The following is a 19,064-nucleotide window of genomic DNA, read 5'->3' as shown; positions in this document are numbered from 1 at the left end:
ACAGGCAAAGCGTCAATACAGGACTAAGATTGAATCGTACTACACCGGCTCTGATGCTCGTCGGATGTGGCAGGGCTTGAAAACTATTACGGACTACAAATGGAAACCCAGCCACGAGCTGCCCAGAGACACGAGCCTACCAGACGAGCTAAATGCTTTTCATGCTCGCCTCGTGGCAAGCAACAATGAATCATGCATGAGAGCACCAGCTGTTCCGGACAACTGTGTGATCACGGTCTCTGTAGCCGAAGTGAGCAAGACCTTTAAACAGGTCGACATTCACAAAGCCGTAGGGCCAGACGGATTACCAGGACGTGTACTCAAAGCATGCACGGACCAACTGGCAAGTGTCTTCACTGACATTTTCAACCTCTCCCTGGCCAAGTTTAAAAACATTTTTTTAAACTTATTTTACCAAGTAAGTTGATTTACAGCAACAGCCTGGGAATAGTTACAGAGGAGAGGAATGAATGAGCCAATTTTAAGCTGGGGATGATTAGGTGACCATGATGGTATGATGGCCAGATTGGGAATTTAGCCAGGACATCAGGGTTAACACCCCTACTCTAACAATAAGTGCCATGGGATTTTTAGTGACCACAGAGAGTCAGGACACCCATTTAACATCCCATCCAAAAGACAACACCCAATCACTTCCCTGGGGCATTAAAAATGATTTTAGACCAGAGGAAAGGGTGCCTCCTACTGGCCCTCCAACACCACTTCCAGCAGCATCTGGTCTCCCATCCAGGGACCAACCAGGACCAACCCCGCTTAGCTTCAGAAGCAAGCCAGTAGTAGAAAGCAGGGTGGTATGCTGGAGTCTGTAATACCTACATGTTTCAAACAGACCACCAGAGTGCCTGTGCCCAAGAAAGTGAAGGTAATCTTCCTAAATTATTACCACCCGTAGCACTCACGTCGGTAGCCATAAAGTGCTTTGAAAGGCTGTTCATGGCTCACATCAACACCAGCATGCCAGAAAACCTAGACCCACTCCAATTCACATACCGCCCCAACAGATCCACAGATGATGCAATCTCAATCGCACTCCACACTGCCCTTTCCCACCTGGACAAAAGGAACCCCTCCCTCTGCAACTGGATCCTGGACTTCCTGACGGGCCACCCCCAGGTGGTAAGGGTAGGCAACAACATATCTACCACCCTGATCCTCAACACTGGGGTCCCTCAGGGGTGTGTGCTTAGTCCCCTTCTGTACTCCCTGTTCACCCACGACTGTGTGGCTAAGCACGACTCCAACACCATCATTAAGTTTGCAGACGACACAGTGGTAGGTCTGATCACCGACAACGATGAGAGCCTATAGGGAGGTGGTCAGTGACCTGGCAGTGTGGTGCCAGGACAACAACCTCTCAATGTGAGCAAGACAAAGGAGCTGATTGTAGACTATATGAAAAGGAGGGCCGAACACGCCCCCATTAACATCGATGGGACTGAAGTGGAGCGGGTCGAGAGTTTCAAGTTCCTTGGTGTCCACATCACCAAACTATCATGCTCCAAACACACCAAGACAGTTGTGAAAAGGGCACGACAACACCTCTTCCCCCTCAGGAGATTGAAAAGATTTGGCATGGGTCCCCAGATCCTCAAAAAGTTCTACAGCTGCACCCTCGAGAGCATCCTGACTGATTGCATCACCGCCTGGTATGGCAACTGCTCGGCATCTGACCGTAAGGCGCTACAGAGGGTAGTGTGTATGGCCCATTACATCACTGGGGCCAAGCTTCCTGACATCCAGGACCTATATACTAGGCGGTGTCAGAGACTCCAGTCACCCAAGTCATAGACTGTTCTCTCTGCTACCGCACGGCAAGCGGTACTGGAACGCCAAGTCTAGGACCAAAAGGTTCCTTAACAGTTTCTAGCCACAAGACTGCTGAACAACTAATCAAATGGACACCTGGACTATTTACATTGCTGCCCCCCCCCCCCCCCCCTTTGTTTTTCAACTGCTGCTACTCACTGTTTATTATCTATGCATAGTCACTTTACAAATGACCTGATCCAGACAGATCTTTTGAGTTAAATATCATTACATTTTAAATGTAGGATTTTGGAATGTATGCATTAATTAATCAATTACACAACTGTCACGGTTCCTCCTCTGCCTTGCAGGGGCGGTTCCTCCTGCAGGCAGAGGAGGGTCGTTAGTGATTGGAGCCACCTGGGCTCAGGGTATAAACTGTTTCACTAATCACTTATCTCTCTCTCTCTCTCCCTCTGCTCCTCCAGGTATGATCCTGTTTTGTTTGTTCCTTTGTAGTTTTGCATAGTTTTCACTCAGTCATATTCACACACACAGATTCACGCATCCATGCACTTTACATACACCTTACATTATGATACTTCCACACCTCATTCCTTTTTCTTAGTTTAAGTTAATAGTTTGTTGTAGAATAAAGAACCTTTTTAAATTGGCCTATACCTGTTGTTCGTGTCCCCTCATTTTTGTCACAGGCTATGAGCCGGCTTGTGACACAACCATACAATCAGTTTGACTGTTTTTTTACCAAACTACATAACGGTAATCATTTATTTGAATGGTAAAACTATTGATAAACTGGGTAAATCAAGATGTAGCCTTGGCCTATTCACAATACAGGTGAAAGCATGGTCAATAGGAGTGTGAGCGTGCAGTTATTGAGCTTGTTTTGGCTGATTTCATTAGGCTACAGATTTTTTTTTTTAACTATCTTTCCCTTCCATTTGGGACTTATTTTATTATACTGTTCAACAACATTTGCATAGAAGAAAAATATTTTATTCAAGTCTCTAAGACCCATGATGTCGAGGCTCAAGCAAATATGATCTTGACTGGAGGTGTGAAGCGGGGGAGACAAAGTGAATGAATAACGTTTCTGGTAACAATCAGCTTTGAAATCAGAAATATTTTTGCGTTATGGTTTGTTATATTATCACAAACAAAGTACTAGGGTAGTGAATTGATGTTAGCTTCAGCTGTAAGCTAGCAAAGAAAGTTAACTTTCAGCTTTGTAGGCTTCCGGAAGTGGTGGGAAAAGTACTCAATTGTCATACTTGAGTAAAAGTATAGATACCTTAATATAAAGTTACTCAAGTAAAAGTCAGCCAGTAAAATACTTTTAGACTTACTCAAATAGTATTTGGTTTTAAATATACTTAAGTATCAACAGTAAAAGTATAAATAATTACAAATACTTATATTAAGCAAAGCAGATGGCACCATTGTCTTGTTTTTAAAATGTACAGATAGCCATGGGCACACTCCAACACTTAGACATTATTTACAAAAGATGCATTTGTGTTTAGTGAGTCCGCCAGATCAGAGGCAGTAGGGATGACCACGTGTTATCTTGATAAGTGCATGAATTTGACAATTTTCCTGTCCTGCTAAGCATTCAAAATGTAATGATTACTTTTGGTTGTCAGGGAAAATGTATGGAGTAAAAAGTACAATATTTATTTTGGAATGTAGTGAAATAAAACTAGTAAAATAAAGTACAGATACCTAAAAAAAACGACTTAAGTAGTACTTTGAAGTATTTTTACTTAACACCACTGGCTACCGGTATCTTCCTGCCGAGTAAAGTGTTCTAGCCTGTAATATACATCGTTTTGTGAACAGTAATTAAAAGTTTAAACAATTCTACATGCCTTGTTGCATTATTGCAGTGTTAACTTCAGTGCAGCATAAACGGTGAAGATGCAGCCCAGACTCGCAATGAATGCAGTGGTTCATTAGGACAAGCTAGAGTAAATGGCGCAGGCAAGGTGCGCTCGCGCTATAAGGGGACATGGGCTGCAGTGATAGACAGACTTGATCCTCTCTCAATCAGTTGACGCTGTGAAACATTTGACAGAAGTACCGAAAGTAACAAATTCTAGTAACGAACCGTTTTTCATGTTGTCAATGGGTTCATCTGACTCTGGGTAAGTAGAAGGTAGCAATTGCCAAAATGTCGCACTATCCGTTTGAATTGGGATCCGTCTTCAGCTGCGTTTCATTTGATTCTTTATGGCGGTTTGATCGCGGGGGAGGCACTAGTTTCAAGTGTATTAGTCTATAAATACACCTCTTAGCCAAAAGTAATCTCTCCCATGTCTTATTCGACTAGTAGTTGTTCTGAAATGTTTATTGTTTGCCTACATTTTACTCCTTCCTCCATGTTTAATTTAACACACATGCATTAATTTCGGTTGCCTATCCTGACGAAGTTTGTTCTATAGAAAGTATTTGACTCTGATGTGTGTCACAGAAAGTATTTGACTCTAGTGACACAATTAAGGATATTAGAAGGGGGGGTTCGGCAAGGACAATTTCTTGCCTGCCGAAATCCCTTTGCGATTCTAAGTAGAAACCATAGGTTCGTAGCCACCGGGTCGGCACGAATTGTGTTCTAGCAAGATAATGAACGGTTTCCCACTGTGATAAGTAGAGATGGCAGGGAGATTCTCGATGTATTTCATGCTTTACCTTGACCCTTTAACATTTCAACGGGGTAAGGGCGTCCCAAGGAGCCCGATAGCACGGTTCTATTTCCCATTCTACTTTTTAGAATCCACTCCAACTGCTGGACGAATGGGGAAATAAACTCACATGTTCTTCTGCTGGTCGATCTGCTTTTCTTTTTTTCTCATAATACTCCATGAACTTGAGCTCCAGACAGCCCTCCTCAATGTTAAACTCCACTTCTGTCTGTAGGAGCAGACAGACATCTGTTAATAGTCTGTATGTACAGCCTAATAAAGAAGCATGAGCTGGCACACACCCAAACAAGTTGGTAGAGGTGCGGACTAACGGCAGATAACTGTAGGCTATAAAAAAATAAATAGCCCACATACAAGCTCCCAGTAATTGATCACCTATCTAAAATTACGGACCCCTAGCGGTCTGAACATTGACTGACATCAGGCCGTTTTTATGAACAAGTCTGCTAAATGAACATATTTTTTCTACAGTTTATCAGCGTGCAGCCAAGATGTTCCCTTTGTTGATGATGCTTATTGTGCGGTTGAACCAAAATATTACATGTAACAAAGATTACATAAAAACAATGAAATATGTATATGCAATGAAATAATGTATGTTGATGCTAATACTATGTACAATATGTAATTGTTGCAATATGATAATAGCCTAATATATTCAACATGTTGTAAACTGCCTTTTAATAGTTTCATTTGTCTTTATCACCAATCTAATAACTAAGAAACCAGCAAGATGGGAAGGCAGTGTATGACCTTTGCATCAATTTCTTCTGCTTTCTCATTGGCTTCCTGTTCAATGAAGGCCATCAAATGCTTGATCTGTCAAGGAGAAACTGGATGAATAAAGAATGTTTAGCCTATGTCAACTCATACCATGATATACAAGAACCTATTTAAATGATCCTCTTTATCACAGATGTTTCATTTTTTTCATTATCACTCTAATAACTATGACACACCCCTCACTACTGTCATTGGTTGCACTAGTTGTACTGTTAACTAGCTAGGCGGTTTGACATTGTTGGCGAGAGCTGACAAATATATAACTAACGCAGAGGAGGCTGGTGGGAAGAGCTATATGAGGACGGGCTTATTGAAATGGCTGGAATGGAATCAAACACATCAAACGTGGAAACTACATGTTTGACGCCATTCCATGTATTTCAATAAAGCCATTACAACGAGTATGTCCTCCTATAGCTCCTCCCACCAGCTTCTTCTGCGTTAGTTATACACTTGTCAGCTCTCACCCACAATGTCAAACCAGCTAGTTAACTTTAGATATGTCATGGCACTTAGCATTTTTTAGCCTGTCCTCCTATATCTCCTCCCACCAGCCTCCTCTGCACTAACGTTATATCTCACAGAGTAGACATATTAGTATAGTTCGCTAAGAGCAAATAGAGGACCCTTTCCACTTTTATAAGACTAGTGTGTTAACTAGCTAGAGTTTGAACAAAATTTCGCAACAGCTAGCTATCTAACAACATTACCCGTTTGAGCGCAATGGCTGGTTACTCATCTGTTGTTTTTGCTAAACGTTACTAATCAATGTAGCTAACTAACAACTAGCTAATAATACTCAGTTTACTGGTTTGACGAGTTATTCAGTTGTTCATGCACGACAAATTTGGGGCTGATGACAAGCAACAAAACTGGCATGGTAGTTCAGCTGACTGGATGACAGTAAACTGCGCATTCACTAGGGTCCGTTATTGAAGTGCCGCGCATATTTGTCTTACTTTCCGTAACATGTTGAGATGGAGGACCCGCAGCGCCATTGACAGGGTTGCCAGGTAAAACGAAAATTCTAAGCCAATGACCACTCAAAACCTGCTCTCATGGCCTGAAAACTAGCCCAACATTTTTTTTGTAGAATGAGGAGTTGCCACGTTTATCCAATAGGTGTCTTCATATTGACAATCTAAATACAACTGCTGAATTGGCTTTACCTTGTTCTCTGCATTACTCCCTTTGTTATTGGTTCATCACACCAAATTATTTAATCTGAACTATATAAGTGATCGACAGTAAATGGTTAAGACATATGTTTCTTTCAGAAAACATTGTGAAATGGTGTTAATACAAGTCATATTGCTCTAAAATAATCAAATTTTCAACTGGAGTATAGAAATCAGTCATCCGTCCCTCTGGAGGAAGATAGAAAGGAAAGAGGAGATCCATCATGAGTCCAGTACATTGAGGGAGTTGTATTCTACTATTAAATCAATCACTACTATTATAAATTGACTAATGGAACAAATCGGTTTCTCTCTCTGTCTTCACCTCTGTGCCACTACGTGCCACTCCCTCTCTCTTGACTTCAACTTTCTGGACAATGTTAGCTAGCTAGCTTGCTATGTACAGGGCTTGAGATCGGTGATTAAACTCAACTCCACAATGTACGATGGAGTTGAGTGGCAACTAGTGTGGGCAACTGGAGCTCTGACATCACATAAGTTATCAAAAACGACTGATTTCAGCACCCAAAGAATATCCCACATTTACACATGACAGAGCTCCAGTCGCCGCTCAACTCCATCGCAGAGTTGAGTCTGCTAGGCTCAAGACTAACTTTTTTCAGCACCATCCCGAAGTACATACTATTCCGGAATATAACCATTATTTTAAAAGCTTGGGAACCGGTTAATAACGTTATTTTACATTCCAGGCATTTTTTCTAGTCTCACAAAAACACGCAACAAATCACCTATGTAAAGCCCTCACTGCCCTCACTGTCACTGAAATGTATTCCAGTGTCTGCCTGCAAGCTGAAACTCTTTGCCTGTGTGTGCGTGCGTGTATTTAGGCTACCTGCCCTTCTGAAGTATATGTGAACTGTACAAGTTAAACACAAATAACTGACAGTTAACAAAAGTGCCAGTGTTTATTACAAGACCAATAAATTACAATAAGAGTCACCAGTATCCCCCAATCCACCCACCGGCTAGGACTATGGCCTAGAGAGTACACACAATGAATCAGTACCAGGACCAGAATATGTATAAGAACACAGGACGTAAGTCTGGCATGTAAAGCACCTCTAGGCAGAAACATGCAAACTGTAATGTATATTCACACTCGTAAGATAGCACACTCATAATTGAACACTCCTTCAGGCTCATGTACATCAGTACGCCGTTAACTGCCTCGTGCCGCTCCGGCAGCCCAAAGTGGCTCGCTTGTGGGTGTGCTGGCAGCATATAGCGGCAGCACGTTCGATTGTGCGTCAAGAATACAGCATAGCAAGTTTGTATGAAGGTCTGGTTATTAAATGGGTAAATAGTTTAATCCATTCTCTGTTTAATGAATTTATTCACAGGTAAATAGTAATATGCTCTAAACCATTTTGGTGACAAACAGACTTTGTTGCCCTTTCTCCAATCATCCACATGGCCGAGGGAACCTATTCAAGTAAGTAAATACATTTTGAAAATGTAAAAAAACAAACAATGTATCATTAGCTAGCTAGCTACAGTTCAGGCAAACAAAATGAGCTGCTAACGTAGCTAGATAGCTATCAATACAGTATGTAAAGTTGGCTAAGTGAATTAAATATCTCTTTGCTAGCTATCTTGATGTATTTATCATTCTAAATTAAAAACACAATACCAAATGCATTTGTAGCTAGCTAGCTAACAGCCATTAAAAACACAACTCCAAATGCATTTGTAGGTAGCTAGCTAACAGCCATGGAAGAGGGTGAAAGGATAGCAGCTCCAGCTCTCTAAGAAGGGAGAGAGTAGGCTATTCTGGATAGGGCAGGTACTTTTGTGTAGTTCCACTCCCTAGAAAGAGAAACTGAGGACAGAGATGATAGCAACATAATATTCAGTGCTGTCTAATATGAGTGTAATGAAGCCGGTTTCTTGTGATATTTTATGTCCTCAGATACAGAGAGCTGTGAAAGCCTGTCTGCTGATGAAGTGGTCCCAATGAAGAGCAGTGGTTCTCAGTCCTGGTGTCTCAAAGGGGTGCACATTTTTATTTTTGCCTCTGCACTACACAGCTGACTCAAATGATCAACTCATCATCAAGCTTCAAGTGGTATTTATGTATTCATTTGGGATGCTATCCTTGATACGATCCTGCTGTTGTCACATGCTACACTACCCCTTGACATTTTCCACGTTTTGTTACATTACAGCCTTATTCTAAAATGTATTGAATAAAAAACATCCTCATCAATCTACACACAAAACCTCATAATGACAAAGCAAAAACTATTTTTGCAAATGTATTAAAAGTAAAAAATAGAAATACCTTATTTACATAAGTATTCAAACCCTTTGCTATGAGACTCGAAATTGAGCTCAGATACATCCTGTTTCCATTGATCATCCTGGAGATGTTTCTACAACTTGATTGGAGTCCACCTGTGGTAAATTCAATTGATTGGACATTATTTGGAAAGGTACACACCTGTCTATATTAAAAGGTCCCACAGTTGACAGTGCACGACAGAGCAAAAAACAATCCATGAGGTCGAAGGAATTGTCCGTAGAGCTCCGAGAAAGGATTGTGCCGAGGCACAGATCTGGGGAAGGGTACCACAGCATTTCTGCAGCATTGAATGTCCCCAATTACACAGTGGCCTCTTTCATTCTTAAATGGAAGAAGTTTGGAACCACCACGACTCTTCCTAGTGCTGGCCGCCCGGCCAAACTGAGCAAGAAGGGCCTTGGTCAGGGAGGTGACCAAGAACCCGATAGTTACTCTGACAGAGCTATAGGGTTCCTCTGTGGAGATGGGAGAAACTTCTAGAAGAACAACCATCTCTGCAGTACCACCGATCAGGCCTTTATGGTAGAGTGGCCAGATGGAAGCCACTCATCAGGAGTGGCTTCGGGACAAGTCTCTGAAAGTCCTTGAGTGGCCCAGCCAGAGCCCGGAACGAACATCTCTGAATAGACCTGACAATAGCTGTGCAGCGACGCTCCCCATCTAACCTGACAGAGCTTGAGAGGATCTGCAGAGAAGATTGGGACAAACTCCCCAAATACAGGTGTGCCAAGCTTGTAGCGTCATACCAAAGAAGACTCTAGGCTGTAATCGCTGCCAAAGGTGCTTCAACAAAGTACTGAGTATTGCTTCTGAATAATTATGTAAATGTGATATTTGAGTTTTATCTTTTATACATTTGCAAAAATGTATAAAAACCTGTTTTTGCTTTGTCATTGTGGGGCATTGTGATGGAAAAAAACGATTTAATCAATTTTAGAATAAGGCTGAAATGTAACAAAATGGGGGAAAAGTCAAGGGGTCTGAATACTTTCCGAATTCACTGTACATAGTCATTGAAGACTGGTCACTTTAATAATGTTTACATAATGTTTTACCCACTTCATAGGTATATACTGTATTCTAGTCAAGGCTCATCCTATATTTAATACTGCTGTACACACCTTTTCTATTGATATACTATCCATAATGTATATACACACACCATCATATAAATGTACATTGAGTGTGCAAAACATCCATGACATAGACTGACCAGGTGAATCCAGTTGAAAGCTATGATCCCTTACTGATGTCACTTGTTAAATCGACTTCAATCAGTGTAGGTGAAGGGGTGGAGACAGGTTAAATAATGATTTTTAAACCATTACACAATTGAAACATGGATTGTGTCATTCAGAGGGTGAATGGGCAAGGCAAAATATTTACGTGCATTTGAACGTGGTATGGTAGTAGGTTTGTGTCAAGAACTTTGATTATGATTTCATTTCTGGAAAAAAAAAACATGTCTTCATCATTCACTATCAATCCTTTCTATAGTTCAGATTACATCTTTTGATTTGATGAACCAATAACAAAGAGAGAAATGCAGAGAAAAAGGTAAAGCAATTTTACCAGTTGTTTTTACATTGTCATTATGAAGACACCTATTGGATAAATGTGGCAACTCCTCTCTTGCTGCGAAAAGAAATGTTGGGCTAGTTTTCAGGCCTTGTTGTCTTTTTTGATTGGTCCCAAAAAGCGTTGACCTGGCAACCCTAGTTACAACTCTCATTTTTGGTCTGCATGAATGATATGATAGCTACATTTCTTTCTGTAAAGTACAATATTCATATCTACTGTATTGGAGTTTTTTCCTATTAAGAAATTTGCACAATTTAATTGAACTTTATTTTGCTCAGGCGCTAGAACATCAAAATACACTAGCTAATTTAATTGAGAAATAATTTGATGATAATTTAATAATTTAATTTGATGATAACAGGGTGGATAATCAAAATACATGATATGACACCTTTTTTTACATATTATAAATACAACAAGCATATGAGCATTTTGTTGTATACCATGAGTGTGTTTATGCAATTAATAAATTAATCAGCTAACTTAAATAAACTGAGGCGCATGTTATCCTCATGATGGCTACCCAGCCCCTAAATTAGAGACGTGCGTGGCAAGTTTTTGTTGGAAAGGACCGAGATAAAAAAAACTCGACATACCCTGGTGACATCCATAACTGTTTTGTTACTACCGGTACTAGTGTGTGGAACGTGTTTCAAGTTTTGTTGCTCAACACGTGCCTTTGTCAGGACTGCATTTGCCTCTGGAAACGAGTAAGTCGTGTGTCATAGTCTAAGATAGTGTGTCTTTACGATAATGAACTTTCTCTTCAATTGTAGTGCCATATTGATCTTTAACGGACCCTGCTTTTTTAGGTTAGTACGCTCAGTGTAGGCTGACATTGTGTAGTGAGTAGTACACTAGCTATAGCTAGCTGAATTAGCTAACGATTATCGCGGGTATCGAACAGTACTCAAATGTTGACTAAATACTGTAACAACTTGATGGTTCATGCCCAATGTGTGTTGTGAAAGGTGCTTTGTGTTTGGATACACTGTCTACTGAAAATGTAGCTATCATATCATTCATGCAAAAAATTGCCTCGAGTTTGTAGTTGCAGTGCATCATTGCAGTCGTACCATGATATGAATGGTATGATGAGATAGTCAAATCAAATCAAATCAAATTTATTAGTCACATACACATGGTTAGCAGATGTTAATGCGAGTGTAGCGAAATGCTTGTGCTTCTAGTTCCGACAATGCAGTAATAACAACAAGTAATCTAACCTAACAATTCCGCAACTACTACCTTATACACGCAAGTGTAAAGGGATAAAGAATATGTACATAAAGATATATGAATGAGTGATGGTACAGACGGCATAGGCAAGGTGCAGTAGATGGTATAGAGTACGGTATATACCTATGAGATGAGTACTGTAGGGTATGTAAACATAAAGTGGCATAGTTTAAAGTGGCTAGTGGTCCATGTATTACATAAGATGGCAAGATGCAGTAGATGATATAGAGTACAGTATATACATATACATAAGAGATGTGTAATGTAGGGTATGTAAACATTATATTAGGTGGCATTGTTTAAAGTGGCTGGTGGTACATTTTTACATAATTTCCATCAATTCCCATTTTTAAGGTGGCTGGAGCTGAGTCAGTTTGTTGGCAGCGGCCGCTAAATGTTAGTGGTGGCTGTTTAACAGTCTGATGGCCTTGAGATAGAAGCTGTTTTTCAGTCTCTCGGTCCCTGCTTGGATGCACCTGTACTGACCTCGCCTTCTGGATGAAGTGGCCAGATAGTGGCCAGGCTATGCTGTTAATGAACAGATGTTGAGTTGTTGGTGCCTCGGGCTTTGTCTCTGCTTCTGGTGTCATCCCCATACATGCAATCCAAAAAGTAGTTTTGACCATGTGTTTTTGTGCCTCATGACTGGATGAAATGTGCACAGTGCTTTATTTGTAGATTTCCTACTTTGTTTCTGACCTTACACCCATATATGCTCTTACTAGATACCTTGACTGTAATAACCAGTGTGCTTTTCTTCCTACTTTCAGAAGTTTGATATTTTTCCACATTTGACTGCATGTGCCTGAGAGTCTGACCCTGCATCTCTTCAATGGCTGCCTTGTGCTCCACCTCTGTGCCTGAGGGTTTCCACTATGAGACTAAGTACATTGTCCTCAACTACCTGGGCCTCCTTCCCCCCTCCCAGCTACTGTCCACTGCTGGCGGAGGTAAGGGACAGGCTGCACCCCCTTACCACTCACACTAAATCAGGATTTATGGATGGGCTGCTTCCCGTTCCCAATTCTCCACCACTAGCACACTCTCCACCATGTATTTAAAATTGGTGTAAGCATTTTTGTTTATACCAATGCGAGAGCGTGTACGAGTGCCCACTTCGGTAAATAATTGGGGTGCAGACACCGTCTATACAGATTGCCTGCCAGTGCCCATCCCCCTTTTCATTGGCTCTCATTAGAAATATGTAATTGCTGTCTTGGTCTCTGGCTTGAAAACCTGCCCAGTAGCTTTAGTACAGAGGCTGTTCTGTATTCTGCCTGGGTTGAGCTAGTGGACTGTTAGGCTTTTCTTGTCCTAATTCTGGGAGGTCACACAAACATGGTCAGCACGCATGTGTCAATCGAAGCTTCCTGGAGTCCTACCATGCCTTTACAGAATGGATGGGCAGCTTGTGTTGGCACCACTTCCAAGCATGTTGGTATCTCTACCCTAGTTATGTGGAGACAGAACAGAATCTAGTAATGTTGACAGTAGGGTTGGGCGATATTACAACGGTATCATCTATCAACGATGATTGGCAACATGCAGTAAAGAATGGAGTAGTGCAGCACACAAGGGACATTCCGAATACTACCTCATTTGCACATGCTGTATATAGATTTTTCTACTGTATTATTGTTTGTATGTTTGTTTAATCCATGTGTAACTGTGTTGTATGTGTCGAACTGCTTTGCTTTATCTTTGCCAGGTCGCAGTTGCAAATGAGAACTTGTTCTCAACTAGCCTACCTGGTTAACTAAAGGTGAAATATATCAAATTAAAAACATTCAGAGTAATCTGCCTATTCCTATTTGTTTTTATAATGGACACTCCTTAACTATATTCTGTTTAGTTGTTTTCAAAAACCTAGTCAATATTCCCTTCTCCATTCAATATTACTTTGGGCTAGGCTACGCTTTCATCCATGTATGCTTTTTCTCCCGATCAAACAATGAATGCATTGAACAGAGTTGTTTGAATAGCCTAAAACGTAATAGGGCCAGGGGACTAATCATGAGAGACGAAACCATATCAATATAGAAAAATCGATTTGACAAGTTTAAGCTTATTAAGAAAGAAATAATACGTGAGGGGCAGGAAAATCCATCCATGTGAGGTTGAAAACCAAATGGCCAATAACCTATCCTCATACTAGGCCTATTATAAAAGCTTTAAGACACATTTAAAGTTTTATAAACAGAAACCTATTTCCCAAATATTCTAATAGCCTAAGAAGGCACTATTGTCCTGAAGTTGCCACTTTCAAAAAGAGCAAGAATGGAAGTCGGAGTCTTATAGGCTGGTCTCAATCACAGCTTTATTAGAGATGATAAACAATAGCCTATTAAGAGAGGAGGATGAGGCAAAGCAATTATTATCAATTTCTGAAGATGGTAGACTTCGCTTCTATCCAGCCCATGTTTTTATAAACTAACTCATTACAGTAAGGCCTGTTCCTCGTCAGTTGACTGTCAGTTTTCTCCATGTGAGCGATCCATGCTGGATCTCCACCAGAAAATTGTTTTAGAAAATATTTGCCAGCACTTTCAACAACATTTATTTTATTTATTTCAATTTTATTTAACCAGGTAGGCCAGTTGAGAACAACTTCTCATTTACAACTGCGACCTGGCCAAGATAAAGCAAAGCAGTGCGACAGAAACAACACAACAGAGTTACACATGGGATAAACAAACGTACAGTCAATAACACAATAGAAAAATCTATATACAGTTGAAGTCGGACGTTTATATACACCTTAGCCAAATACATTTAAACTCAGTTTTTCACAATTCCTGACATTTAATCCTAGTAAAAATAACCTGTTTTTGGTCAGTTAGGACCGGCACTTTATTTTAAGAATGTATAATATCAGAATAATAGTAGAGAATTATTTATTTCTGCTTTTATTTCTTTCATCACTTTCCCAGTGGGTCAGAAGTTTACATGCTACCAAATAATAATTGAGTGTATTGCTTTTACATTAACTTGGGTCAAACGTTTCGGGTAGCCTTCCACAAGCTTCCCACAATAATTTGAGTGAATTATGGCCCATTCCTCCTGACAGAGCTGGTGTAACTGAGTCAGGTTTGTAGGCCTCCTTGCTTGCACACGCTTTTTCAGTTCTGCCCACACATTTTCTATAGGATTGAGGCCAGGGCTTTGTGATGGCCACTCCAATACCTTGACTTTGTTGTCCTCAAGCCATTTTGCCACAAAAATTGTCATTGTCCATTTGGAAGACCGATTTGCGACCAAGCTTGAACGCCTGACTGATATTGCTTCAACATATCCACATCATTTTCCATCCTCATGATGCCATCTATTTTGTGAAGTGCACCAGTCCCTCCTGTAGCAAAGCACCCCCACAACATGATGCTGCCACCCCCGTGCTTCACGGTTGGGGTGGTGTTCTGCGGCTTGCAAGCTTCCCCCTTTTCCCTCCAAACATAACGATGGTCATTATGGCCAAACAGTTCTATTTTTGTTTCCTCAGACCAGAGGACATTTCTCCAAAAAGTACGATATTTGTCCCCATGTGCAGTTGCAAACCGTAGTCTTGCTTTTTTATGGCGGTTTTGGAGCAGTGGCTTCTAACTTGCTGAGAGGCCTTTCAGGTTATGTCGATATAGATCTCATTTTACTGTGGATATAGATACTTTTGTACCTGTTTCCTCCAGCATCTTCAGCAGGTCCTTTGCTGTTGTTCTGGGATTGATTTGCCCTTTTTGCACCAAAGTACGTTCATCTCTAGGAGACAACGTGTCTCCTTCCTGAGCGGTATGACGGCTGCGTGGTCCCATGGGGTTTATTCTTGCGTACTATTGTTGGTACAGATGAGCGTGGTACCTTCAGAAGTTTGGAAATTGCTCCCAAGGATGAACCAGACTTGTGGAGGCCTACCATTTTTTTTCTGAGGTCTTGGCTGATTTCTTTTGATTTTCCCATGATGTCAAGCAAAGAGGCACTGAGTTTGAAGGTAGGCCTTGAAATACATCCACAGGTACACCTCCAATTGACTCAAATGTCAATTAGCCCCTCCGAAGCTTCTAAAGCTATGACATCATTTTCTGGAATTTTCCAAGCTGTTTAAAGGCACAGTCAACTTAGTGTATGTAAACTTCTGACCCACTGGAATTGTGATACAGTGAAATAATCTGTCTGTAAACAATTGTTGGAAAAATTACTTGTCATGCACAAAGTGATGTCCTAACCGACTTGCCAAAACTGTATTTTGTTAACAAGAAATTTGTGGAGTGGTTTTAATGACTCCAACCTAAGTGTATGTAAACTTCCGACTTCAACTGTATAAGACTCCAGCTTCAGTGAATTTTGCAATTCGTTCCAGTTGTTGGCAGCAGAGAACTGGAAGGAAATGCGGCCAAAGCAGGAGTTGGCTTTGGGGATGACCAGTGAAATATACATGCTGGAGCGTGTGCTACGGGTTGGTGCTGCTATGGTGACCAGTGAGCTAAGGCCAGGCTTTACCTAGCAAAGACTTATAGATGACCTGGAGCCAGTGGGTTTGGTGATGAATATGAAGCGAGGGCCAGCAAACAAGAGCATACAGGTCGCAGTGGTGGGTAGTATATGGGGCTTTGGTGACAAAACGGATGGCACTGTGATAGACTGCATCCAATTCGCTGAGTAGAGTGTTGGAGGCTATTTTGTAAATGACATCGCTGAAGTCAAGGATCGGTAGGATAGTCAGTTTTACCAGGGTATGTTTGGCAGCATGAGTGAAGGATGCTTTGTTGTGAAATAGGAAGCCGATTTCTAGATTTCATTTTGGATTGGAGATGCTTAATGTGAGTCTGGAAGGAGAGTTTACCAGACACCTAGGTATTTGTAGTTCTCCACATATTCTAAGTCAGAACCATCCAGAGTAGTGATGCTAGACGGGCGGGTGTGTGCGGGCAGCGATCGGTTGACGAGCATGCATTTAGTTTTACTTGCATTTAAGAGCAGTTGGAGGCCACGGAAGGAGTGTTGTATGGCATTGAAGCTAGTCTGGATGTTTGTTAAGTGTCCAAAGAAGGGCCAGAAGTATACAGAATGGTGTCGTCTGCGTAGAGGTGGATCAGAGAATCCCCAGCAGCAAGAGCGACATCATTGATGTATACAGAGAAAAGAGTCGGCCAGAGAATTGAAACCTGTGGCACCCCCGTAGACTGCCAGAGGTCCGGACAACAGGCCCTCTGATTTGACACACTGAACTCTATCTGAGAAGTAGTTGGTGAACCAGGCGAGGTAGTCATTTGAGAAACCAAGGCTTTTGAGTCTTCTGATTAGAATGTGGTGATTGACAGAGTCAAAAGCCTTGGCCAGGTTGATGAATACGGCTGCACAGTATTGTCTTTTATTGATGGCGGTTCTGATATCGTTTAGGACCTTGAGTGTGGCTGAGATGCACCCATGACCAGCTCGGAAACCAAATTGCATAGCGGAGAAGGTATGGTGGGATTCGAAATGGTTGGTGATCTGTTTGTTAACTTGGCTTTCGAAGACTTTAGATAGCCAGGGTAGGATAGATATCGTTCTGTAACAGTTTGGGCCTGGAGTGTGTCCCCCTTTGAAGAGGGGGATGACCGTGGCCGCTTTCCAATCTTTAAGGATCTCCGATGATATGAGAGGTTGAACAGACTTGTACTAGGGGTTGCAACAATTGCTGCGGATAATTTTAGAAAGAGAGGGTCCAGATTGTCTAGCCCGGCTGATTTGTAGGGGTCCAGATTTTGCAGCTCTTTCAGAACATCAGCTATCTGGATTTAGGTGAAGGAGTAATGGGGGGGGGGGGGGGCTTGGTCAAGTTGCTGTGGGGGTGCAGAGCTGTTGCCCGGCGTAGCCAGGTGGAAAGCATGGCCAGCCGTAGAAAAATGCTTAATGAAATTCTCGATTGTCGTAAATTTATCGGTGATGACAGTGTTTCCTAACCTCAGTGCAGTGGGCATGGACTTTACGGTGTCCCAGAACTTTTTGGAGTTTGTGTTACAGGATGCAAATTTCTGTTAGGAAAGCAAAGGCAAGCTTTTCCAAACTGCCTGTGTATATTGGTTCCTAACTTCCCTTAATTCTTACGGCTGAGATCCCGTTAACAGGATCGACTTGACAACAGCCAGTGAAATTGCAGGGCGCCAAATTCAAACAACAAATCTCATAATTAAAATTCCTCAAACATACAAGTATTTGACACCATTTTAAAGATAAACTTGTTGTAAATCCAGCCACAGTGTCCGATTTCAAAAAGGCTTTACGACGAAAGCACACCAAACGATTATGTTAGGTCAGTACCTAGTCACAGAAGAACACAGCCATTTTTCCAGCCAAAGAGAGGAGTCACAAAAAGCAGAAATAGAGATAAAATGAATCACTAACCTTTGATGATCTTCATCAGATGACACTCATAGGACTTCATGTTACACAATACATGTATGTTTTGTTCGATAAAATTCATATTTATATCCAAAAATCTTAGTTTACATTGGCGTGTTATGTTCAGTAATGTTTTGCATCCAAAACATCCAGTGATTTTGCAGAGAGCCACATCAATTTACAGAAATACTCATAATAAACATTGATAAAAGATACAAGTGTTATACATGGAACTTTAGATAAACTTCTCCTTAATGCAACCGCTGTGTCAGATTTCAAAAAAACTTTTAGGAAAAAGCACACCATGCAATAATCTGAGTACGGCGCTCAGACACAAAAACAAGCCATACAGGTACCCGCCATGTTGTGGAGTCAACAGAAGTCAGAAGTAGCATTATAAATATTCACTTACCTTTGATGTTCTTCATCAGAATGCACTCCCAGGAATCCCAGTTCCACAATAAATGTTTGTTTTGTTCGATGAAGTCCATCATTTATGTCCAAATACCTCCTTTTTGTTCGCGTTTAGTTAAAAAATCCAAATTCATGACGCGCAGGCCAGACAAAGTCAAAACATTCCATTACAGTTCGTACAAACATGTCAAACGATGTATAGAATTAATCTTTAGGATGTTTTTAACATACATCTTCCATAATGTTTCAACCGGAGAATTCCTTTGTCTTTAGAAACGAAAAGGAACGCAGCTACCTCTCACGGGGGCGTGCCTGAGTGAGCTCGTGGCACTCTGCCAGACCCCTGACTCAATCAGCTCTCATTCCCTCATCCTTCACAGTAGAAACCTGAAACAAGGTTCTAAAGACTGTTGACATCTAGTGGAAGCCTTGTGAAGTGCAATATGACCCCATAGACACTGTGTATTGGATAGGCAAACCTCAGATTTCCCACTTCCTGGTTGGATTTTTTCTCAGGTTTTTGTTATACACAGACTTCATTCAAACAGTTTTAGAAACTTCAGAGTTTCTATCCAAATCTACTAATAATATGCATATCTTAGCTTCTGGGCCTGAGTAGCAGGCAGTTTACTCTGGGCACCTTATTCATCCAAGCTACTCAATACTGCCCCCAGCCATAAGAAG

General features: G+C 41.3%; 1 protein-coding gene across 2 annotated transcripts in view; it reads left to right on the top strand.

The window, feature by feature from the left end:
- The first annotated feature begins 10,878 nt into the window (after positions 1-10,878).
- Positions 10,879-19,064, top strand: part of LOC139540235 (bcl-2-like protein 13) — a 41,010-nt gene continuing 32,824 nt past the window's right edge. The window contains exons 1-2 of one of the 2 annotated variants that reach the window (XM_071343904.1): positions 10,879-11,065; positions 12,365-12,544. In XM_071343904.1, coding sequence (XP_071200005.1) covers positions 12,427-12,544 — 118 coding nt within the window. In that variant the 5' untranslated portion in view covers positions 10,879-11,065; positions 12,365-12,426. The remainder of the gene's footprint in view (positions 11,066-12,364; positions 12,545-19,064) is intronic. The other variant, XM_071343905.1, reaches the window with a different exon arrangement.

The sequence above is a fragment of the Salvelinus alpinus genome, chromosome 15 (assembly GCF_045679555.1).
Source record: "Salvelinus alpinus chromosome 15, SLU_Salpinus.1, whole genome shotgun sequence".
In the NCBI taxonomy this organism is placed as follows: domain Eukaryota; kingdom Metazoa; phylum Chordata; class Actinopteri; order Salmoniformes; family Salmonidae; genus Salvelinus; species Salvelinus alpinus.
This window is presented reverse-complemented; position numbering and strand designations above follow the sequence as displayed.